Raw genomic sequence first — 25,467 nt, 5'->3', positions numbered from 1 at the left:
GCCAAATCAGTGGACAAGTGTTTTTATATGACCTCAGACCCAGGTTTGACTGATTTCAACTGTATCACACTATCCATATCTGCAGTTCAGTTTGCTCTGTTGCCTTTGAGCTGTGGGTCTATGTCCTAAACTTTCCATGATTTTGAGCACTGCTAGGCTTTCTCATCCACATTAACATTTAAATTAGATAAACATTACATATTTCAAAAAGGTATCATTTCGGTAAATCAGGCATTGTACTAGCACTAGTGTCGAAACATTTCAATTGCTGCCCATTCCTACACACAGACATCTGCACCCTCCCCATCTGTTTCTCTGCCCTAGTTTAGTTCTGAGTAGACACTGCAAACCTCCACACTTCATTAAACACAGAGTAATTGTGTGTGCTGAGTGTCTAAGCACTTTAAAAACACACCTCCGATGTCAAAACACAGATCGCAGCATGGCAGAAAACAGCCATTAAACAGCTATTACCTCTGACTACCTGCAACTGGTGCTCGCCAGGAATACACAATGTCTTCATTATGTTCAAACAGCTACAGACGACAGAAATACTTGTCTGTCGTAAATTTAACAGCAAATTTGATAAAGCATCAACCATTTTGTCAGCTCAGCTTTATAGTTCTCATTCTGAAAAGACACGCAATATATTTTACAACTACAAACATGATCCTCATTTAAAGTCTGTGACAGTCTTCTTCCTTCTCTGATCACTACCTTTACACATAATTTAATTTACACGTCACCTGCACTTTACCAGCTTCCCTGTATGAGTTGTTATCATACCCTGCTGAAATCAATAGCGTGCGTCCTTTAAAACGGGAGCTAAAAATAGGACAAAAACACTCTTAGCCAAACTCGCCTGGCTCCTCTGTGTACTGTAGCAAACAGTTTTAGATTGTGCCCCCCCCCAAAAAAAACATGTCTCAGCTCAATGTCCATTTTACCAGTTTTCTCTTGAAATTTCAACTCAGTTGTTTGATGATTCAGGGAGTGGTTATGCTTTTTTCTTTGTTTTTGTGTGCTGCTAGTTCCTAATTTAGCTGATGCTTTTACATAAATAAATTGTGCCTGGGATTGTGATGTGTATGCATATTTAAAGATATTTTTGAGACATCTATTGAGATCAGACCATGTTTCTAAAAGCTTTTATCTTGCATTTCCAATGACTTACTATGACTGAGAAACTGAGATTTGATTCCCCTGACCAACAGTTAAAAACAGAACAATGTATTAAATCAATGCAATGACTTCCCCCTCCAACTATTTTGTGGTATGTGAATGTGCAGCACATCATAAGTGCTCATTCCAAGAATCTATTAATCATGTGTGATTGTGAGCAGAGGATTCGTCTCGGTCTCCATACCAACTGCAGGATTCACCACAAGAACAGCTTTAAATTAGCCACAAGTTTAGCATCCTTTATTGAATTATTTTTGGTCGGATGATGGTGGTGTGGTGGTGTTGTTCTGTCAGCTGACAGCTGACAACCTGCCACACCCACCGCGTGTCAACACACTGTTTTGGTAATTTATTTAAAGGTCTTTGCACGCACACACACACACAGACACATCTTTTCTGTGTGCTGATGTTCTTGCTGTTGCTGTTGGCAAAAGACTTTCTCACCCCAAACTTCACCTACTGCTAACACTTCTTTTCACTCTAGTGGTTCGTTATTTCTAACTTTAATTCTCACAGGAGGATTTTCTCTCTGTCTGTTATTGATCATGTTACTATGTATTCATACTGTTATGTTGTTTACCTGCAGCAGGGAGCTCACCAAAGAGCAGGACGATACCAATTGTAGAGCCAACTCCATTTTCTACAATATTAGCCCTAAACATGTTTCTTTTTCTGTAGATAAATTATTGATACAGTTACATATTGACACAAATGTTTTGGGAATGGCATATTTGAAAATCAGACATAAGATAACTGCTTCAGTCTTGCTTCATTCTGACACTGAAAAGAAGGTAAACTGCATCCCATTGTAGTCTGTATTTAGGGAAAAATCTAACTTTTAGAACATTTGGCTGTTGACCCACATTCTTAAAATATGCAGCAAATAAATCTAGAGGCACATACACATGCAAGTTACATGTGTGTATCCGTTTGGTCTGTTATGGTAGTGAAGTGTCTTAAAGCCCAAATACTTGTCAAAACAGCCTTGGGTATGTTTTATTTTAAAGGAATAGGAGTATATGGATTGAGGCGATACACAGTTTAAAAGTTTTATTGCAGCTGAGGTTTTCATCTATCAAGGGAGTAAAGGTAGAGAGGGAGTAAATGGTGGAGCTGGCTGAGGACAGGACTGGGTCAGACTGGGCAGAGCTGGCTGGGAGACTTTACAGAATTGGCAGACACAAGACAGGCACAAAGCTGGAAGTGGCAAACAAAAGGTGAGGCAGGTGAACTTGATCTGAGGGACAGGAGCAAAGAACATGCACAGAAAATTGGTAAGAGCATGAAAAAAATCCCTGAAAGCTTGGCCATAGTGTTAACCACTGGAGTTGACTGAACAAAGTAGCAAAGAGTAGAGGACTGAGCTCAGGTTTAAATGCTGCAGCTGGTTGAAGCCTTGATCAGGTGATGAGCAGCAGGTGTGCAGAAAAATTGGGAAGCCACACCCAGTGGGACGGACACACACACACACAAAACTTTATTTACAGATATTAGTGCCAGGTCCAATCAAATAGCTGTCCATCCCAACCTGGGAGGTCGTAGATCCTTTTTAGACCCTGCTAATACTCAGGTCTGCATCTGGTATACACCAAGGAAAAAAATCTTTGCTGGTAGTCACAGATTCCACAGTAGTCTCTGAGACTAGGTCACTGTATCTAGTAATTTAGAAAAAACAACAAAGAAATATTTTTTTTTATTTCAGGTCTTTTTTCATAATTGTACTGCAAAACTGTTTCTGTAATTTTCCTTTAAAAGTTGTCAAAGATGGGACGTGCAACCCTGGCCGACCTGCAGTTAAAACGTGTGTCCTCACAATACACAATAACCTGTGTGTGTGTGTATGTGTATGTATGGGTATGTATCAGTTATGCAGATTGCAGAGCTGACCATGGCACATTAATTATAGAGAGAGATATGTAACGGTTCTTGTTGGGGGCGATGGCACATTGATTGCCAGTAAAGAAGATTTATCTGTCCAACATGGGAACATCTGTCATAGCATGGGACAATGTTGTTCCATCCTACCCTCTTTCTGCCTCTCTTTCACCATTTCTCTCTGGCTGGCATGTCCCATTTGGATGGCAACCAATAAAATGGGAGAGGGAAACAGAAAGGGGGGAGACGACTGCTGCTATATAAATCAGTTAATCTTGCTGTGTGGTCTGAGCAGCTTCCCCGCAGAGCAGATGTTTAGTATGATTAAAACTTTTTGTCTTACTCATTAAAAACCCTTTCTTTGGACAGATGATGGCTTCTTTTGCCAGAAAGCTGAGCTGATTAAGAGCAGGAATTCCACACTAAAATCCAACTTGGGTTACGTGATAATGTACCGTACCGTTATAATGTACCGTATAGCATGAGGTGAAATGAGCAGATGGTAAATGTAAACCAGGGCTGGGACAATTAGCTTATAATGTAATGATAATTAGTTTGAAAGAAAATTAATCACCAAGATTTATGATAATTGTTCATTGTTTAAGTAATTTAATCAGCAAAAATCCAAAACACTTGATTTCCAACATCACAAATGTGAGGATTTGCAGCTTTCCTAGGTTTCTTATTATTGTAAGTAGAATATACTATATTTCCCTGAAACTGCCTGAGAATTCCTTGGACCACTGTGAGCAACATCAGATGTGCACACTGTCGCAATTTTATGCGCTACATAGTTTTGCTGTGCGCGGAGAAAGCGGGAGCAGTGCGTGATTACGAACATTGGACACATGTCTTATCCCAAGCCTACAATATCTGCACATGCCATCTATGGTTCAGGTTAGGAAAGACAGATGCTATGGAGGACTTATGGCTAGGATCTGGCCATGGTTAAGTTTTAAAAAAGCAAAAACTAGTAAGCTGCATCCTAATTCCCCCCCCCCATCACTACATAAAAGGAATACTACTTCCTGCACTGGCAGAGAACATTTGGCATTGCAAAAAGAAATAAGAGAGATTCTGTGTTGTGCACATACACACAGGTGTTCTGGTGGTCTGCAGGTGTTTGTCATTATTTCCTAATTACTTTAATTAAGGCAAATATCAATGCTACATCATACAATGATATATTTTTGTGGCATCAGTTTGGCTTTAACAGATTTGTTATGAGGGAATCTGATTGGTCTGACATCAAACACCTTTGGGATGAACTGGAGTCCTGACTGCGAGCCAGGCCTTATATCACATTAGTAGCCAGCCTAATTAATAGACTGTCCTCCCAAGAAAAACAACAGTGTGAGTTGTTTCTGCAAGAACCCCAAAACGACATATTTTATGTGACAAAGCCCTCATGTGGCTGCAGTAATTGTCATTCCTTTGTGATCACAGTGGCAGTAATTTCAAATAACCTCTTTCTCCTCCTCCATCTGCCCCCCTTTGGTCTTGCCCTCCTTTTCCTCCAAACTGAAGTCGCTGCTCTGTCAGGCCTCGTCTGGTTATCCGCCTTGTGTTTCCTGTCTTGCCGTTCACCAGAGGATCGTCCTCTCTCACACTCTCTGGTCCAACTCCCTCATGGTGCTTTCCTCCACACTACACTAGTTTCTGGGCATTTTGTGGAGAACACACTGCACAACACAACTGCTGCTAATCCTCAGAGGATCCTGTACTGTATGCGTGCATGTGTTTGTCAGCCCAGTTTAAGTGTGTTTGTGTGTGGTGTGTGTGTGCATTGTTAGTGGAGTGTGTATAATGACGACAGGTGGCCAGCTCCTGCAGCAATTAATTAACGCTGCATTTATCAGAGCTATTGACTCCCGTGAAAGAAGCGAGCCTTTCGAAAACACTTAAAATTTGTCTAAAATGAGGGCTTACACTTACACTGAAAACAATCAACTTGAATGTTAATTACCTGCTTGACTTTTTTTTTCATTCAGTCTCTTGCTCATTTACTAAGTCACATGCTGTCTTTATCGTTCTCCAGCTCTTATGCTGACTCATTGACATGCTGAGGTTATCTCAATCACACACACACACACACACACGCACTGTGACTCAGCCCTCCTAGATCTTAGGCCTTCACTTTGGCAGCTAGATAGATGAAGAAAGGGGAAAAAAACTTCATTTTCAGTCTGTCTGCCTTTAACATTCATTGTCCACTGTCTCTTTTAGCTGTTCTCTATTGCTTTTTATTCTATTATTTTTCACCATTTCCCATCCTTCTGCTTTCTTTTTCTACACCCCATTAAGTAGCGAGGCCACACAGAGGAAGCGAGTGTGTCCCTCAGATGCTACACACCTTAATGGTCTTTGATTAGAGGCCATCACAGTCATTCAGCCACTCACCGTGGGCCCTGTCACACCACCTGTGTGTGTGTGTGTGTGAGTGTGTGTGTGTCTGTGTGTGTGCATTTGCAATTTCTAGTTGTCTTCTCTGTCTCTCTGAAAGACACCTTGTTAACAGACATTGATTTTAGCTAATGAACCAGCCATCGCCTGCCCTTCACTCTGCTGTTGTAGACGATGGCCACTGTCAGTCTGAGATCCCACGACTATTTAGTACTCGCCCCCTGAAACAAGGTAAAACAACAGCTTTAGTCACCATAGCTAAAGCTAGAAACAGTCCCCAGGTGCCGGAGGGGGGTGTTTTTGATCGCAAGATGCTGAAACCAAACTCTGACTCTGCTTTTTCCCATCCTTCTCACAGTATTATCGGCCACTCAGAGTCCTACACCAAACTGTGCTGCAAGGGCTTCTGCATAGACATCCTGAAGAAGCTGTCCCGCACCATCAAGTTCTCCTACGACCTCTACCTGGTCACCAACGGAAAACATGGCAAGCTGGTCCGTGGGGTTTGGAACGGCATGATTGGGGAGGTGAGAATGAGGGCTGAGTTATTTAAGGAAGGATAAATCCCTGAATGCAGCAGCTGGTGTAGCTGTGCTGAGTCACCTAGTGGCCTTCTACAGTTATTAGAGCAAGGTGTTTTAAATAGTTCTTAAGTATGACTAAAATAAATGTAGCTATGGGCTATGGCATGCCCTGATTACACTAAAGCTAAGGTATTTGTTTGTAGTATGTTCAATACCACCAAAACCACTTGTTGCAGTTATCATGGTGAATGTGTCAACAAACAGTTATTTACACTTCCAGCAGACACAGAGAACATTCATTTGGAGTCATGTTTCTAAGTATCTGATGAATAAAGTGCAATATTTGCTCCCTTTATTTCCTGCGTTCACAAGCTAGTCTCTAACTTTGTCTAAACTTTTTTTTTTTTTTTTTTTTTGCTGAAAACAGCCGTCAGCTGCATCTGGAAACAAGGTTGATTAGGGAATGAAAACGGTAAATCTGTGGGCCATAAAACCAAAACAATGAGCTGAAAGACTCAGAGATAATTCTCTGAGGGTTTGTCACTTATGCAACCCCTCTCACGTTACACACTCATCTGTTACCCACTGTTAGCTTAAAAATATAATTTAGAGCAGCTTTAACATCTAAATGACATTAAAGAAACAATGAAATAAAACTGATGAAATTTAAACTCCTCACTAAATAACAACAGAAACAGCTGCTACCAAATCCCCTCAGTATTAGTTTAATTTCACTGCACCAGCTTTCAACTTTAGCTTTGAAGCACAAGTCCCCATCAAGTGAGAGCAGAATTAATTTTTGTGCATTTAGGCCAGACAAAAACATTACATGTTCTCTACATGCTTAGAACAGTTCATACAACTCTTTAGATAATGGCTAACATACATTGTGTCATGAAACTGAAATAAGGTTGTTTTGAAGACTGAAAAGTCTAAATTTTGAAATTAGTAACAAGTGTCACACAGATGTAGTGGTGTAACTACCTCAAAGCAGTACTCAAGGACTGTAGTGACTCCCCATCTCTGCACTACAGTACAGTTGATGGATGATAGAAATGAGAGTTACTTGGCCAGAGTGTTTCTTTGATTCTTTGAAGGGGATTTATCTAGGTCACTGGTGTGAGGTCATGCATATACATATGGAGCTAACACACACTTTTCTCCCATACACCAAGCCACATCAAACACAGCTGCATCTGAATGTGAAATACCCCAAACAGGTGTTCCTCAGGAGAGAATCCTTGCTTGTGTTTCTGTGCCTGAAGGCGCTTTGCTCTGGCTCTGTATCTGTGTGTGTGTGTGTGTGTGTGTGTGTATGCGTGTGTGCTACATTTGTGAAGAAAAAGATTTCTCTCCACAAAATTCCTGTTTCTTAGAAAAGCTACCTTGAATATGAGCACTCCTGAGATGCAGCATTCTCTCTTCCTGGATGCTCAGATGATGTGACAAATATTTCTTTCCTTTATCTCAGCAGACAGCCATTATTTGAGTCACACCTTACTGTAAACAGTGTTTGCTGCATTGCCGTTTCAATGTTCAGAAAGGATTGTTCAGGAGGTTTTGATACCCATTCAGGTTTCTTTTACCAACAACCAAAAATAGTCTGGTACACGACAGAATAAATACAAGAAAAGGACATGTTTTTACACTCCTGACCACTGCCAATGCCTCACAGTGTCTCTACAATGCTTTACTTTATTTACTCTGTCTTTCTTCTCTCAGGTTGTGTACAGACGAGCTGACATGGCCATTGGCTCCCTCACTATAAATGAGGAGCGTTCAGAAATTATCGACTTCTCAGTGCCGTTTGTTGAGACAGGCATCAGCGTCATGGTGGCCCGCAGCAACGGGACAGTTTCCCCATCTGCCTTTCTTGGTAAGAAAAAACCAGCTGCTTCTTCTACATCCATTTCAGTATGATTGTGTTAATTCAAACTGGCCGTTATCCTGGAGTGTTATTTACAGTATGTGTCAGCCATGTTGCTTCCACATTCCCTTTCACTGCTTTCTCCCAGGATGGCCTACTTAAATGAGTTCTGTCTCTGCAGACGCTTCAGGAAACTTCCCATTAAGCTTTTATCCCGCTGATAACTGTAGCCTACAACTAAATCCCCTTACGTACGGCACACACACCTAAATCCCTTTTCCAAACCCCAAACAACAAAATTCAGCACAAAATCCCAGGCAGTGCATTCCTCCCCTCTCATTTTCACATCAGTCGTTTCTCCGTTCTCCCTTCTGCTATCCTCCTACCACACATGGCGACCTCCATCACAGACTGAGGTTTAGAAGCAGGAAGTATAAAAGAGACTTACTTTAATCCTTCATGTTTGTTCCCTCACTTCTCCTCCTCCTTCAGAGCCCTACAGCCCAGCAGTTTGGGTCATGATGTTTGTGATGTGCCTGACCGTTGTGGCGGTGACAGTTTTTGTGTTTGAGTACTTCAGCCCAGTTGGCTACAATCGCAGTTTGGTGAGCGCCAAAGGTGAGTTTTACACCTCTTTGTTTCATTTTTACTGGTGGAAATTCTTCCTCCTGAGTACAGCGGAGGATGTAGGAGTGAGTGCTCACAACAGAATCGTCACAGCAGAGTTAAACAAGAGAAAAAGCCTAATAAAGTCCACATTTATCCTACAGATTCCCATGTATGTCATATTTTGTTAATCTTACTTTTACAGTGTCGGTTGTGCATGTAGTTATTTGAATTCATCTAAAAATATCCAGAGATGTAAAAAAAAATAGATCCATATTAAAATGTACTTAATTTGCATCTTACAAAGCATTTTCACAGTAAGCCTGTGAGGAAGCCGCTAAATCCAGCCTCAATGTTAACGTCCTGCAATGTTAAGAGTTGCCCAACAGGATTTTTGGGGAGAGGGCTAATCAATCCCAGAATGCAGTGCTGACAGAGCGTGCCTTGTCTCCAGGTCCGAAAGGTCATTTTCCTGTTTTAATTAGCATTCGTCGCTGCGCTAATCGAAGTGTGATTGATGGCGGTGGCACCCTCCGCTGTTGCACATGAACAACAGTGGCATAGAGCGATGGAAACGGGCCGAGGCTGTGAAATTGTTCTGTTGTTTGGAAGTTTGCAGAAGGACGTGAGATGGCCAGGGCATGAGATAGCTCATGAATACTTATATGGTGAACAGCAGACATATTATATTTGATGAGAGACTGTGTAAACAAAAATCGGGTTGTACAAAGAACGGCTTTATTGTCCAACCCTGACAAAAACCACAAGCTGAGACGAGTTGGTCTGACAATAAAGTTGTTATTTATACTGCTAGTGTTGCTGGAGTTTCTTACTTTCTCTGGTGGTGTTTAGCTATGCCAAGAGTTTTGGTTTTATTTCAAGGATTCAGGTATGATAGTCCCTGTGAAAATGTGGCTGTCCTTCCAAGGAAAACAACTGCAACTGCATCAGTTATTTCAGCAAATGCCCGATAATGACATATATTTTTGTTCAATTGACAAAGTCCTCTAGCACTTGTAGGAATTATGGTGCTTGTCCATCAGGAGAAAAGTGTGTGAAAGTCACCATTGGTTTCTTTTTTTTGTTACCATGACAATAAAATCTTACCCTGGATGATCCTTTCAAAATACACTGTTTCACCTGTGGGGACATGGTGCTACTTTAGGTGTGTTTTAGTCGGTGCTGGACTCAATCTTCACACAATCTTGACAAATTATACATATTTTGAAAGCTCTAAGTCTCCTGATTCTATCTGTGAAAAACATTTTATCCTTTTATCACTGCAACAACTGGTGAGATAGAATTGGTTCAGACTGTTTTCCACAGAAAAGGTTCTACCACAGGCTAAAAAAACATTTTTAGCATGTTTGTGCCTCTGTAACTTTGTTTCAGTATGTCTTGTACTCATTCTTACTCTTTGGTTGTAATATTTTATGAGTTATTGTTCAAAGGAGACCAAGGCTGTGACTGATATAAAAAGGTTGAAGAACAGTAACCTTTTTATTTTAGGTACATTATTTCGGGCTTGTGTACAAACATGGGGGTCTCTGGTAAGACATTAACTGCAGTATTGTTGGATCAGAGGACACTATTAATTTTACAGTGGTGATTTTTCACAGAAGCCACTAACGTTGTCTATCTATGGTCCTGCCGAAAGTGCCCTAAAATAAAAATAGTAAGATGTTGTAAAGAGATGTTGAAAGCTTTGAGCACTACAAATTAATTTCCATTCCATTGGGGTAGAAGCAAAGGGGCACTCAAGAGCACCAGTTAGTTTGTATCTTGAGTGCATCTTGAGATGCTGGGTTATAGTGGTTCTCTGACTCTCTCTCATCCCTGTGTTTCCTCAGCTCCTGGTGGTCCAACGTTCACCATTGGGAAGTCAGTGTGGCTCTTGTGGGGCATTGTCTTCAACAACTCGGTCCCCATTGAAAACCCAAAAGGAACAACCAGTAAGATCATGGTCCTGGTCTGGGCCTTTTTTGCTGTCATCTTCTTGGCTTCCTATACTGCCAACCTGGCTGCCTTCATGATCCAGGAGCAATATATCGACACAGTGTCTGGGCTTTCTGACAAGAAGGTAAGAGACTGAACAGACAAGAGCTTCACTTGGAATAACCTCAGAGTGATTATGAGGCAGGACCGTTATTGAGAGTTCACTTAGCCACACAGAGAGCAGGATGTGTTTGTGGAGTTGTGCGATACGGAGAAAACCACGTCTTTGTGCTTATGCCGCATCATCTCCTCTGTTCTCTATTCATCAATCTGCATCGACTAACAAACCATGAACGGAAGAGAGACAAAAGACTTGCAGAGAGCCTTTAAGATGAAGTCAAGTAAAAGGACTTTGTTATGAACATGTCTGTCCTTTTCCTATCAGTGGGGAGCCCAGAGGCATGAATGACTAATCAATTACTGCCCTCTGTCAATACAGATGGTGTCTGAGTCTCGACTTGTCCTGTCAGTATTTTGGTCTGTCCATCAATATTCCCCCTGTGCTGTCTCCATCTTGCGTCTCGCTCACACTGCTAAAACAAGATCGCAAAATGTCAAACGATTAAAAAAAAACAGTCAAGTCACAGAGGAAAACAACACCCATGAATTCCTCTACCACTTAAATGTGTGTGTGGACTCAGACACACACACATATTCAACCTGAAAACAGAGCCTCAGAGGAGCTTTACAAGAAAGCATTTCATTCTTCACAGATAGCGAAAACAACTCCCAGGCAGGGATCAGCCGAGCCACCTCAGTGATCTATGGTTATATTAACTGACTGTATTAAACTTTATGCAGATGCATGATGTCCCACAGCATAAAAGACAAATATAAATTAACACACAACACAACCTCAGCTGCCCCTTGATTCTGAGATCCTACAGGAGGATTAGGCGGGTTTAGGTCGTAGGCTGGCTGGGTTCACATCTCGCAGGTTTAAAGGATAAGCCCGGTGCTATTCTATTTTTTTCTTCTTGGTCAATAAATGCCATTAAAAGACCATGAGCAACGATGTGTTTCTCTCACACTTTTTGTCTGTGGCCCTCAGTTCTAAAACAGCAGCCTTTATCACAAAAATGTCAGGGGAAAACCTACCTCAACCTGATGAATAGTGATAATTAAAAAAAAAAAAAAAACAGTCTGTAAGGGACCTTAGGATAATTAACACCTGATATGAAAAGACCCAAGGATAACCTGACCTGTTTCAGTCAGACCTGATTCAAATGGAGAGAGAACCCCGTCACTGACACTGCTGCCCCTGTCAAAACACATCATTTTTTAATGCTTTATTTTATGGGGCTATAAACTCATAATCATTTCCTAGGAAAGAGTGTCAAAAGAAAGATGTCATGTGGTACAATTACAGGGAAAATAGGATTTTCCTTGATTGAGATGGACTCTATGCGCTAGGTTTTAGTTTTGACAGGACTAGAGGTGTGATTTAGTGGCTGAGCAAACCTCGGCACATTTACATTGATGCTGTTAAATGCTGGCAGTGATTATTGTGTCCTGATTAGTATTAATTAACTGAAAGAATACTAAGTGACAGCTCTATTTTACCTATAATCTGTACAAAATTAAAATCACTCACAGGAAACATGTTGGAAATGATTAGGAAATGTTTCTGTAAATAAAGAGTTATCTCATTTTCCTGAACCTCACAGCTCACACTCTCCATCTCTCGCCTCAGAAGACATGTTTTTCCTCCCGTGTTAATCATCATGCACCACGTAATCAGAGCTGATAGCTGATCCCTTTAGGTATCAGATATACTGGCTCGCAAACTTAACACCCACAGCAATACAACAGGAGCATACTAAACCTGATTAGACTGAATATAATTTGGATCCAGCCCAGCTCAGGTCAACTGTCAAATTAAGAAAAACAAATAAATAAAAGAATGATGGACATCTGCGACACAGATGAATAAGTTACAGTATACTGCATCAGGATTCGGCTACACAGGCCTTTTAGTAGGATCAATTCATTGTCGGTTTTGGTCTTTTTCATGGGAATTATTAACTACAATACAATACTGAAATGGTCATATGTACACTGAAAGAGTTACGGCTTGCTGACATTGTTTCTCTGGTTTCAGCAGTCTCAGATAAATGAAGTGGATAGCTCCCAAAGTTACATTATTTTTAATATGAAATTCTGCCTTTTGCTTCTTGTGCCAGTATTTTCTTGCTGAACTGTAGCAGCAACATAATAACATGAATATACACTCTTAATTTGTCTAACTCAGGCTGCCAGAGCTTAAGTTTCAGCTAAACTTTTTAAGACATTTTTGTGCACAAGTACAGTGGATTTTGTCCCCAATCACTTCTATCAGTGTACATTCAGGCGTGAGTACTGCGGTAAGATGGACTTGAAAAAATGTGAATCTATCCTCTAATTTCTAATTTCTGTGACGTTGGCTTTTGTTCGAACAGCTGATAAAAAAAAAGACTGAAACCATCGGTGTTGCCGGTGAAGAGTGATTATAGTAACACGTATATACACACCCACTCACACGCTCACATTTTGATTGGCCCATTCATTTGCGCTTGGCTCAAAAGGTCAATGCTGTAACCAAGATGAATAGGCCTTTCCTGTTTACAGTCTAATTGAGCTCTAACAGACGTATTTCTGCTTCATCCTGTGTTATGCGACTGCTCGTGAAATGTGAACTTCGATCGGGCACAGATTGAACTGGATTAGGATCATCTGTGGGCAGTGAAATCATTCAAACAGATGTGTGTTGACTGATATCAGATTTAATCAAATTGAGGTGAGCGAGAGGCATCCAGTCCATTCATGCAGTGTTATTGAGTTTGGCTGCTGATTAGATTAGTTTTGGGGGGAAAAAAATGGAATGACTTCAAAATGGATTTCATTTAACTGAGTAGTCCCTCGTCCTCTTTACTCCCTTCTACCCCATCTCTTCACTCTGCCCTCTTTTTTCTCCTCTTCTCACAATTTCTGCCCTTCTGTTTCTTGTTTTACTTTCCCTTTACTTTCCTCTCATGTTTTCTTACCACTCCTCTTTTCTCCTTCCTCTCCTCTTTTATTCTTTACTCAATCCTTTTTTCTTTCCTCTCGTTTGTTTTCATTCCTCTACTTTTTTCTAATTTCTTCTCTTTTGCTTTCTACTCATCTTCTTTCCTTGTTTCCTTTTTTATCATTCTTCCTCCTCTCCTCTCCTCTCCGCTCTTCTCTCCTCTTGTCTTTCCTTTTCTGGTCTTCTTCTTTCCTTTCCTTTCCCATCTTCTCTCCTCTGTCCTATTTCTTTTCTTCTCCACTTACTTCCTTCCCTCTCTTGTCTCCTCTTTCTTGCTGCCAATCCTTTTCCTCGCTCACCTCTCATCCCTCCCCCATTTCTATCTTACCCATTGTCTTACCCATTCTTTCCTCTTTCCAACTTTTCCTCCCACTGATATTTACTTCCCTTTACTCCTTCTCCTTTCTACTATGACTTTCCACTTTTCAAAAATCTCCTAACTCTCCCTTTTGCCCCTCTTTTCTTTTCTTCCTCCCTCTTTGTCATCACTCTTCTCCCACTTCTTTTATCCTGTCCTTCTTCTTCCTGTTGTCTCCTTCTGTTCTCTCCCATCCCCCCATTCTGCTCTCACTCCCTTCAGCTTCTCCCTTCTCCTTCCATTTTCTCCCTACTCCCTTCTCTCTCTCCCCCCATCTCCTTACTAAACCTCCTGTTCTCTTACTTCCCTCTACTCTCTTGTCTCCCTCTTCTCATCTCTTGTATCTTCTCCCCCCCTTCCCTTTCCTCTCACGCTCCCCTATCTTCCTACAGTTCCAGAAACCACATGAGCATTACCCTCCTTTTCGCTTCGGGACGGTCCCAAACGGGAGCACAGAAAGGAACATCCGCAGCAACTATCCCGACATGCACACACACATGATGAAATACAACCAGAAGGGGGTGGAGGAAGCTCTAGAAAGCCTCAAAACCGGGTACAGTTTTACTTAAATTGACTATATAACACAATTATACAGGGGGTTATATTTAACTGATCCTCCTGCCAGTGAAGACATGAGACACCACAGTAATAATGATCATAATTTGGGTGATACAGCAGAGATTTGATGCTCTTTGTGTTGTAGCACCTATTTGTGAATTAGGCCAAAATGATGGGTGTATTTTTAGATGAAAAAATGTGTAACAGAGCTTAATTTGTATAGAAAAGTGCTGTCAAACATCCCATCTTCACAAAGAACAAGCTCAAAACAACTCATGTGTAACTTGTACTTTTTGGATTGATTTCCCAGTTACAGTGAGTAACTTTCAGAGACTTGAAACTTGTCTGGATTGATTAATCCATCAGTGTGATGAATCAGTGTTGCCCTTGGGATGGCAACATCAGTGGGTTGATTGTTATAAAACTTGGTAAAAGGCATTCATGGTCACCAGCAGATGAACTCTACTGACTTTGCTGATCCTGTGACTTTCCCTCTAGTGCCACCATGAGGTTGAAAATTTTTGTTTTCAGTGAAATGTCTCATCAAATATTTGATACATTACCATTAGTTTTGGTTCATGTGTCCATGCTGCTGATGAATTACAATGACTTCGTGGTCCCCTAACTTTTCATCTAATGCCAGCAGCAAGTCAGAGTTTTCATATTTCATTTAGCCAGTGAAATATCAAGATGAATTAGCACAAGGTTTGTCCCGTACTTTGTTTTATGACCAAATATTTGCCAAACTAATAATGACATTCCCCTCAGCTTCAGCAAATGTTAGCATGCTAACATTTTAAACTAAGGTGGTGAAAATGGTAAATGGCAAATTACCGAGATAGCAGTGACGTTGCCAGGAACTTTTTCAAATTCTTCCTGGTTGGTGTAAACAGGGGTCTCTGATGATGGATTACCAATCTCAAGTGTTTCAAGTCTCAGCAAGCAGATTGTTTCTGAAATTAAGTGAAAGCAAAGGTAGCCCTGGCAGAAAAAATGTAAAGGCCCATACAATGCTTTTGAAAGGGATTAGCAACAAAGTAAAATATAGACTGGGATAAAACTTTTGATGAGTTTGCATGTAAGAACTTATTAAGCTTCGAAAGATCCAAGCCTTCTCTTAGATGGAGGTAATTACTTTGCATGCAGGAAGCTGGATGCCTTCATCTACGATGCTGCTGTTTTGAACTACATGGCTGGGAAAGATGAGGGCTGCAAGCTGGTGACCATTGGGAGTGGGAAAGTGTTTGCCACCACAGGATACGGCATCGCCCTGCAGAAGGACTCCCGCTGGAAAAGGCATATTGACCTGGCGCTGTTGCAGTTCCTTGGAGACGGTGGGTGCTGATCCACACCTTATGTATTACAGTGCACAACCAACGTCTGAACACACACTTGCACACTTTACTTTGTTTTATCTGTTGTATTTATTTCTGTCACACTGGAACACTGTATGTGAGCCATGGAATTGGCATCAAACCGGTTTCATGTGTGCTGCATCAGCAGGGAAGTGGGCTTACAGGGAAGAGTTAATATCCTGCAGAACGGCAGGGAGTGTTAGGGACCTGATTATCTCCATGACACACACACCCACACCCACACCACACACACACAAACACATACCCTACCTACCTACACATACCCACAAATACACTCACCATGACGGCTACCGGTGTGGAGTTAATATCCTCCCTCCTCTGAGAGCTTAAGACCACCCCACACACACATTTGCACTCACCCTGAGCTTTCCATGATGATGTAATAAATAGTGAGTTTATAGTCAACATATGGTAACTGAGTGATAAAATGGGCCGTGCTCCCCTGAGCCCGCTAGGGAGAACGCAGCTCAAGAGGTGGCCACCTGTTCAGAGGCCTGGAGGAGTAGCTAAGGTGGCAATGATAGCTGATGGAGATGTGTTTAAGCCCTGTAAATTCTTCTCATTCAAAAGGTGCATTGTCAGCATGGTGAAATGCATTTACCCCAACAAAGAAAAAAAGAAGATAAAATCACTGTATACATATATTCTGCAGCCATATAATATAAGGAGGATCACTGCTCTCCTGGATTTGAAACAGACTAATATAAACAGCCTGAGACCCCATGTTTTTGATGCGGCACCATTCGAACACATGGAAAGAGATAAGTGGGGCATTTGGGATCACTTGAATAGATCAAAGAAGTTAGAAAGGTATCCAAATATTGCAAAGCTTGGCTGAGGTGGAAAAATTGGTTTATCAACAACAGCAAAATGCGACGAAGTGCAGTGGAAAAGTTTGCAAATAAATCACACATGTGATATAAATGTCTAATGAAGCGTCTGTGAAAGGTCATTATAGCACTATATCCATTAAATTAGCTTTTGGTTGTCTTGAATAATCATGGACACATCCATTTACTTAGATTTTTCAGGCACTCTCATATTATGTAGTGCCATTTTAGTTACAGCAGAGTTTCCCAGTCATAATTATGGCTTGGATTTTGACAAGGTACAAGTTAGAAACTGGAAATCAACTCCTACATGACATTAATGCAGATTAAATGGAGACAATGCCTGTAAAAGAAGTTATAAGTGAAAGTGGCTGTCATACAGGCCTGGTAGAGCATTACCCAAGAAAATACCAAGTGTCTGCTGATGTCTGTGGATCACAGACTTCAACCGCTGCTTTGACTTTGGCACCGAATATCAGGACTCTGATGCACCGACACATCCAAAACAAATGAGATGTTATATAGGAGTGGTTATCTTCAGGATGTTGTGAGCTTCTCTTCTTTTCTCTGTCAAATCTTCTAACATTCACTGTTTCTGCTCAAACCTTCCCCTTTTCTGTCCCTTTCTCCTCCCTCAAAACTCTGTCCGTACAGGAGACACCCAGCGCTTGGAGACAGTGTGGTTATCAGGTCATCTGCCAGAACGAGAAGAATGAAGTGATGAGCAGCAAGCTGGACATCGACAACATGGCGGGCTGTCTTCTATATGCTGCTAGTGGCCATGGGCCTCAGCCTGCTGGTCTTTGCCTGGGAACACCTGCTCTACTGGAAACTACGACACTCCCTCCACAAGTCTCACAAACTTGACTTCCTTTTGGCCATCAGCAGGGTGAGATTTGCAAATTAGTCCACTGATTGATAGGTTTTTTTTTTGGAGAGGGGGTTGTTTGTTATTTGTGAATCCCTGGTTGTACTGATTACTGATTGCTTAGTTTATGGAAGTGGTGTAAAGAGTTTGTTTCACTGATTTTTACATTGATTATTTAGTTAAGTGTCTGATTGGCTGGCTGTAATTAGATTAGCTGAGTAACAGCTTGGTTGAGTGATTGAATGATTGGCTGATTATTTTGACTTTAAGTGGCTGGTTGGTTGCTTTTTTCCATTTAATATGCTATTTTACATGAAGTGGCATTTGTGTGATGATAAATTGGTGCAAATGGATGTGTATTTGCATGTAATTACATGGTATCCTTGCAACTCATTATAAAATTAGCCAAAATAGCATTGCATTCTTACTAGAGGGGAGGGGAGAGAGGAGAGATAAAAAAGAAAGAAAAGCAGTGTTAATTTTGCTGTTTACTCAGCGTTTAACTTTGATTGCTTAATGTTCATTTGCAGTTAGCTTAAATCAGTACCCAGTTTGTTGATGCTGTTGTTTGGGAATGTGGTTATTGAAGCAAAAAGCTGAAGTTACAGCCGGAAGTTACAGCCAAGGAAATGTCTACGGACACCAGCCTCTGTGCTCCTCTACTGTGTAATTACACCATTGTGCCTGAATCTGGGTTTTATCAGATTAACGGCTAAATGACGATCTGATCATTAATCCGTACGGGGCGGCCCCAAGGGCCAAATTAAATTTGGCTCTTTCAGGATCGTTCAGCCAACTGCAAGCAGAAAGCAGTCATGGGATTTGGCTCTGTTTGTCCATGCAGTCAGAGACGGTTTGTTCTGCAGGGGACTTTTGGTGTGTGTGTCCATGTGCGTTTATTGGGGCAATCCTCTCAGCTTAAACTGTTTTTCTTTGAGTCCCGGGAGAATGCATAATGAATTTGTGACTAAGTCTTGCCTCAGTGATAAAATGAGATATTAATGAAATCAGTTTTTTTTTATTTTTTTTTATTTTACTGCCAGCGGGGTTTTTATTGGTTAGAAGGTGGATCGTCACTTTGACACGCACAAATTGCTTGGAAATCTCGTCTGTGAAATCATCCCCTGAGGACCACTAGGTTGATTCAAGGTTAAACTGTTTGTGGCTAACTATTGATTTAATCACAAATAATTAGCTGACTCACACTTCTCCTAACCTGTCTCTTATCTCTTATATTCTTTGTGAATCTCCATCTCCTCCAGGGTATTTACAGTTGTTTCAATGGAGTGGAGGATCCTGGGCGTTCATCTGGTCTGGCCAAACCTGACCTGACCTCCAACTACGCTCAAGCAAACATGCTCAAGATGCTTCGCACTGCCAAAGACCTGGTCTCCACTGCCAATGTTGAGAGCTCCCTGGACAACGCCACAAAGACCATAGAGCAGTTGAGCCGTCATGGCGGCAGTTTGCCTGTTCGTGTTCCACAAATTGCCACAGAGGCCATGCCTGGAGGCTTTGCTTATGTTACAGAGAATCACTCCACCCTCCCCCAACGCTCCCTGACCCCACCTCTGACTGCCGTTACCTCTCTGAAACAGCACAGGGGTGTGACCAGGCCCACACCACTCCGCTACACGCTGCCAACTCGCTCTACTTCATGTCTGTATGACCGTCCACTTCCTGTGTCCAGCCTCAGCAGCCCCCACCTGGCTGTGGGTGAGCCGCTCCCTCATCAGCACCCACACCACTACCAGACCACCGGGAGACTCTATGTAGACACCCATCCTCACTCACCCTTCATCCCCTACACTGATCTCCAACTACCTGACATCTATGCCTCTCACCCGGTCTCCTCACCTCAAAACCAGAACCAAGCCGGCTTCTGCCGACGGAAAAGGAGGTCCAAGAGTTTCCAGTGTGACGACGGGGACGTAGAGAGGAGAAAACACGGGGACCAGGAAAAGGGTGACAGAAGTCCCATCTGTCTGAGTGAGCTGAAAGCCAACCACCTCCAAGACAACCACATCTCTGCCCCCAGTGTTGACAGCATCTACTCAGGGGAAGTTATGGGTCCTCCGGTAGAGAACTACAGCTCCTGGCCACCAGAGGACCTCGTGCTAAGAGGAAGACGCAGGCACCGCCGCCCCTCCTTCCTTAAAGCGACTTGGGGCAGCGAGCAGATCCGCCAGCTCGACGAATCCCAGTCATCCCTGTCCAGCCAATCACCTTCCACCCTGCCAGACCTGTTCCCATGCATTCTTACACCAACCACACCTGCCAAGGCCTACAACCCTGCCCACCTTCGAAACAACCTGTGCCTCCCACGGAACCAGGCCTACCTCCACATAAGGGAGGACCAGAGGAGGCCCAATGGGCGCAAGGGCCAGAGGCTGCGTTACTCCCACTCCACCCACCTCCCCACATATGGAGAAGCAGTGCGACATGGGACTGGGTTAGGACGGGGGATGGTACGGAGAGCCACCAGCTTGCTCAGCAGACAGTACACCCACTACCTGAACTCATATCCTGGACTACCCCTCTACCACGGCCCCCTGGACCTGCAGCACCATAGCCAGGCCTCCAGCAGCCACCCCAGCCCAGTGTGCCAGCTGCTGGCCTGTGGTGGCGGACGATGCGGGGGACAGCGGGCACTGCTGTACCAGGACAGTCTGTATGGGGCGTACGGGGTCTATCAGGGGTCCCAGACTGGATCAGAGGCCCAGACATGTCAGGGAGTGGGGGGGCAGCCTGCAGGGAGCCCCTGCGTTCTTCGCCCCTGGCGACGGGTGTCCAGTCTTGAGTCTGAGGTCTGATGGGAAACCAAAAGGACCTTGTAAGATGGATACTGTGGAGTTCCAGAGGACAAGACCACTGTGGAGCAGTTGTAGTGGTTAGATTAATGGAACAGGGACAAGTTATGACTTGAAGTAAGTGTTAATTTTCTATGTACTTTGTGTGGTAAAAACTAGAAGTTTGGGTCTACAAATCTGACAGAAGTTTAGGACCGATTTGATGTATGCTACAGTAAGATAAGAAGACTGCACTGTTATCAAATTATCCTCAAGAAAGCTGTGGAAAGCTGGAGTTGGCAGGTTTTATGTCGCTGCTTTCCGACGACAATGCTTGTGTGTTTTTCTGTGCTTTAATGTGCACTAAGATTTACAGTCCACGGTGTTGGCGCATGGTTAAACTGTAACCAGAGTTCTCATGCTGTGTGTGTGTTGTGTATATTTTATTGTGGATGGTTGGGATTCAGTCTTGAGTGTTGTCGAGTAGATGAACTGTTTACAGCTGGGGAGAAATAGCAGAGGAATAAAGGATTGTCTCTTTAAATACAGCCACCAAAAACAAGCAGCCACTGTAGCAAGATCTGTGAAGACAGCTGCAACATACACGTGAGGAGTTTAATTCCAAAATAAGACATAAAATATTAAAACATTTTGACTCCGGACACAGAAGAGCAGCAGTTTTCTAGAATGAAATAATCATTTTGAGACATCTGTTAATGAATTTCAGGTAACTTCTTTAAGTATTTATAATGTTTTGGAGCTAAACCCTTCACGTATTCATTTAGTGATGAGTTAGAGGAAGCAGAGACTTTGTGAAAGCAGTCCATATGAACACAATCTGCAAAGTGATGAAAGTATTGGGGCAGCATTGACCAGCACTAGGTGTCTTAAACCTTGGACTCTTGTTCCTCACTGGGTCTCAGTTTGAGGCTACAGTACAGCACAACATCACACAGGGCCTCACAATAAATAAATTCTGTATTCTAAGTATTATATCGATATAGAGAAAATGTGTTATTTGAGGCTGGTTAGTGTCATATTCATGTATTCTACATATGATAGAATTTATAGTCACTCTTAAAATTTTCTAATTACACTTCTGGCACATTCTTTTTTTTGTAAAGCTGTTGCTGATTTACTATTTGTTATTACTGTATTAACTCTATCAGTTGGCCTATATTAAGATCTTCATCACTCTCTCTTTTCCACTCTTTTATATTCCCTCATCACCCCTATTTCTCCCATCCCCTCTAACTGTTTAATGATCAAATTTAAATGAGGTAATTGAAAGCTATTCTAGTATCCATATTACCTGGCTCCCTCACCCTGTAATTAATCACTTAGACCAATTAAAGAGCCTTTTTGGATGAACATGCATGTGTGTGTCTTCTTTAGAGAGCCTTTATCTTTTTGCCCATGCATGCTTTCTACACAGATCAAGAATTGGAGAAATGCTTATCTTAAAGGATAACTTAGATATTTTTAAACTTTATTTTCTCATGTTTGTGGTGTAAATGATTGATAGCGGCAAAAATCTTTGGAATCGGTGCAGTACTCAGCAAGAACGGTATGCCCAGCACCCATTAACAGCTTCCGCAATGTAATCCAGTGGGCATTTGTCTGCATCAGAGTATGTCCGCTAAAGTGCTTGTTTTTGCCACTGACAGGCTCAGACTGTCATTGTAAGTGTTTGACTTTTAAAAATCAGTCTGTTTTAGTTAAGTTTGTGTTATTGTGTCATTTTCAGTGGTGGAAGGAATTCACATCCTTTGCTGAACTAAATAAAACCCTGGTTAAAAAGCTATCCTTGAAAGGAATAGGTTGACGTTTTGGAAAATATACTCAGTCTTGCCAAGAGTTAGATGATTAGATTGATACCACTCTCTATCTGTACAGTAAATATGCAATATGCAGTAAATAAGCTAGCTGCTAGTTAGTTTAGCTTAGCATTACGACAGGAAACAGCAAAAATACTAGCCTGGATCTGTGCTAAGGTGCTAAGCTTATTTCCCAACTTTTGGGTTGAAACACAGGACAGAAAAAGAGGAGGTAGAAAGGAATAAAAAAAAGGCAGAACAGGAGATGAGGAAGACAATCTGGTCTTCGATCAAAACCTCCTTCTGTGATCTTGTCATATGGAGGTCAGTCATCTGCCGCAGCATCCTGGAGGAATATCCTTCTGCTGTTTGGGTCACATGTCGGCTGGTGACTGACACAAATAACGCTCCAGAAAAGAGACTGCACCAAGTGGCAACCATGTTCTTTTCCTGCTTTTTTATCTGCTGTCAAAACTCTCGAACTTCTGACAAGGTTCCCGACAGGTTTGCTGAACCCCACGGCGTGGTTGTCGTGACACTGCTTGATGTCGTGATTTCCAGCTGCTCTCACCTGAAGCAAGTTTAGGTGAAGATAAGACACTCCAGCCCAAGGTGACCTGTTGCCATGGCAATTACTCTCTCTCTATGCTGTTGTCATGACGAGATAAGACTCCATTCAGGAGGTCAGATGAGTAATGTTGCCGAGTCCAAACATTGAGTGCTTTGATTTTTCCATTACTCTCTGCTTTGTTACTGGAGCATTGCTTTAGATTGGACCATAATATTGATTTAATCCTCTGCTCTGCTACTGATCCCATATTTTTAGAGCTCAAGGTAATTGGACTTCTTTTCATGCCTGAAGAGCAGAAAGGGGCTCAGCATGCCCTGATGATTATGCAATTAAGACATGCTTGTTGGCCCAACATAAAGCCTGGATTTACGCAGGTACAGGTGGATTTGATCTTTTTCTGTACAAATATCTGATAGTATGCATGGAAGGAAGGAAAGTATAGTAACAAGAAGCTGTCTCCGTCTACATTACAAAGCTATTTTTTATCAAGTTAAATGGGTCATCATTATTGACATTTTCAGGTTTTAGAGTCAGGAAACAAATCGACTGAACTGAGTGCAAATGAAAAAGTTCTGAATGTTTTTACACCTGCTATTTATAGAGAGGTACAATTGAATATAACAAACTCAAGGTTTAGAGAGTAAATGCAAAGTGACTTTAAACTCAACTGTGTTTTTAGGACAAATTATTTTCCAAAATAACTATACTCATACACTGAAATGCCAGATTTCATTGAATACTCTCACAAGAATTATAGCTGAAGGCTTTCAATGCATCCATCTATGTAAAAAAATAAAACACTGTCTTTAATCACTTGTTGAATTTTGGCAAAAGTGCTGGCTTGTTTTAGCACTTTAATTAGCTAATTAATTAGATATCGAGCACTGAAGCTTGTTTTTGTACTTTCCAGACTTTTGGAATTGAATTTTTTTTACTCGCCACAACTCCTACAAGGTGAAATCCTGCAAGAGAAGGGCAGAAAAAACTTACTATTGCACCCACAATCAACCTTTACATCCGCTTTTGTACTAAATGTGCATAGTTGAAAATGAAAAGTCTTGACAGAGGACGCTGAACATTTTGCATGTTATAAATTTTACTACTGATAAACACATAATCTATGTGGCACATAGAAGAGGATGCTCTTTAGACTGGCATTCATGAACTGTGTATTTCACCTCTTCATTACACACTAATCATCCAGAGGAACTACGGAAGGAAGTCATTCATTTCAACAGCCATGAGACCGTAAACACCCTCTACACTTTGATTCCAGCTGAGGCTCAATGTCCAAGTATCACATTTAGCTGTTGCTTTATGCCTATAGAATAGAATTAACTTTTTCATTAATTAATCCATGCATTTTTCTTCTTGTTTAGTTGTGGTTGCACTTTCCAAATAGCATCATGAAGTTTAATTTAGTTTATGATCAAATACCTGAAACAAAAGCCTCAGTTGTACTTTGTGTTTATTGAAATGTGAAACCTTGTAGCATCACAAGCAAATTACCAGTACACAGCCAGCTGGTAATTTGGGCATGTAATTTCACATTTTATCATTTCTTAAGTGCTGTAATGACAAACACAATGATGAGAATTCACTGCACTCACTCCAGTCACCAAATGCCTGGATGCCTGGACAGCTCACAGTGTGCAAGTGTGTGTGTGTGTGTGTGTGTGTGTATCTTGGCTACATGTGGTTGCATCAGGATTGATGAAGGCTCTGTCTTGCCAAATGATGAAAGATGTGAGTCGTGCATATAAAAACACCAGTGGAGCACCTGGGACAGGCTGCAGACATCACACACAGAGACTGACACCATTACCAACAGAACTCACACTAATATGCACATATAAACATGTCCACGTTCAAATAATCTTTCTTTTGCTCACACACACTCACTTGAAACATGGCATCTGAAACGCTCAGACAAATGTGAAGGAGGAGGGAAGCAAAGGCAGAAATGAAGAACAATTAGGCGCCTTCACCAGCATGGGAATTTAATATTCATGTCAGGAGGACACAGGAGTCTTTAAGGACCACCCTTGAAGCTCAGACATTATTCATTTATTCACTCATGCACTCACACAGACACACGTCACTTCATAATTTCCCACCAGGGACACTGAAGTCTTATCCATCTGCTTGTTTTTGAACTCTTTCTGAATAAGATTAATGTCAAAAACTGCAAACTCAAACCGGTGTCCCAGTTGATTTTAAAAGCACACAGATGCTGTGTATATGTATACAAACAACAAGCGGCAACCTTGACAGGGTCATTGGCCACAACGTCTGGAGTCACCAGAGGACCCAAGTCCGGTCTTCTCACACCTCCCGCCTGCGAATAAATTGCTTCACGTATCGCGGCAACAGCTCCAGATGCTCTGAGTCACCTTGAGACAAAAGGCTGGCCTGCCCTCCCTGATAGGTGAGAGAGAGGAAAAGGAGAGGGTGTAGGGGAGATAAGAAGACAAAAAAAGGGGGGAAGAAATCGAGAAAAGCAGAGAAATATTTGGGACAAAGGTAGGAAAGGTAGGGTATTTGTGTGGGGGAGGAGGATGGTGTGAAACTAGAGATAGCGAAGGAGATGGCTGAGAATTGTCAGAGGAGAAGAGGTAGAATAAGGGAGGAGGGGAGAAGGAGATGTGGTGGCTTTGAGAGGAGATAGAGAGAATAAGGGAGGGGAGGTGGAGGGAAAGAGGAGAGATAGGAGAGTGAAAGGGGGAGGAGGGCGGCATAATGGAGCGATATTAGGACAGCTAATATGAGAACAGGTGGGAAGTGAGCAGGAGAGTCGAGAGA

The 25,467-nt window shown here is 42.0% G+C and overlaps 1 protein-coding gene across 1 annotated transcript in view; it reads left to right on the top strand.

The window, feature by feature from the left end:
- LOC108876461 (glutamate receptor ionotropic, NMDA 2C-like) overlaps window positions 1–21,648 on the top strand; it is a 50,661-nt gene extending 29,013 nt beyond the window's left edge. The window contains 10 exon segments of the mRNA XM_018665987.2: window positions 5,819–5,987; window positions 7,707–7,860; window positions 8,344–8,469; window positions 10,308–10,537; window positions 14,249–14,409; window positions 15,561–15,748; window positions 17,275–17,312; window positions 17,314–17,376; window positions 17,378–17,509; window positions 18,751–21,648. Coding sequence (XP_018521503.1) covers window positions 5,819–5,987; window positions 7,707–7,860; window positions 8,344–8,469; window positions 10,308–10,537; window positions 14,249–14,409; window positions 15,561–15,748; window positions 17,275–17,312; window positions 17,314–17,376; window positions 17,378–17,509; window positions 18,751–20,301 — 2,812 coding nt within the window. The 3' untranslated portion in view covers window positions 20,302–21,648.
- The last annotated feature ends 3,819 nt before the right edge of the window (window positions 21,649–25,467 follow it).

This window comes from Lates calcarifer, linkage group LG23 (assembly GCF_001640805.2).
Source record: "Lates calcarifer isolate ASB-BC8 linkage group LG23, TLL_Latcal_v3, whole genome shotgun sequence".
Classification (NCBI taxonomy): domain Eukaryota; kingdom Metazoa; phylum Chordata; class Actinopteri; family Centropomidae; genus Lates; species Lates calcarifer.
This window is presented reverse-complemented; position numbering and strand designations above follow the sequence as displayed.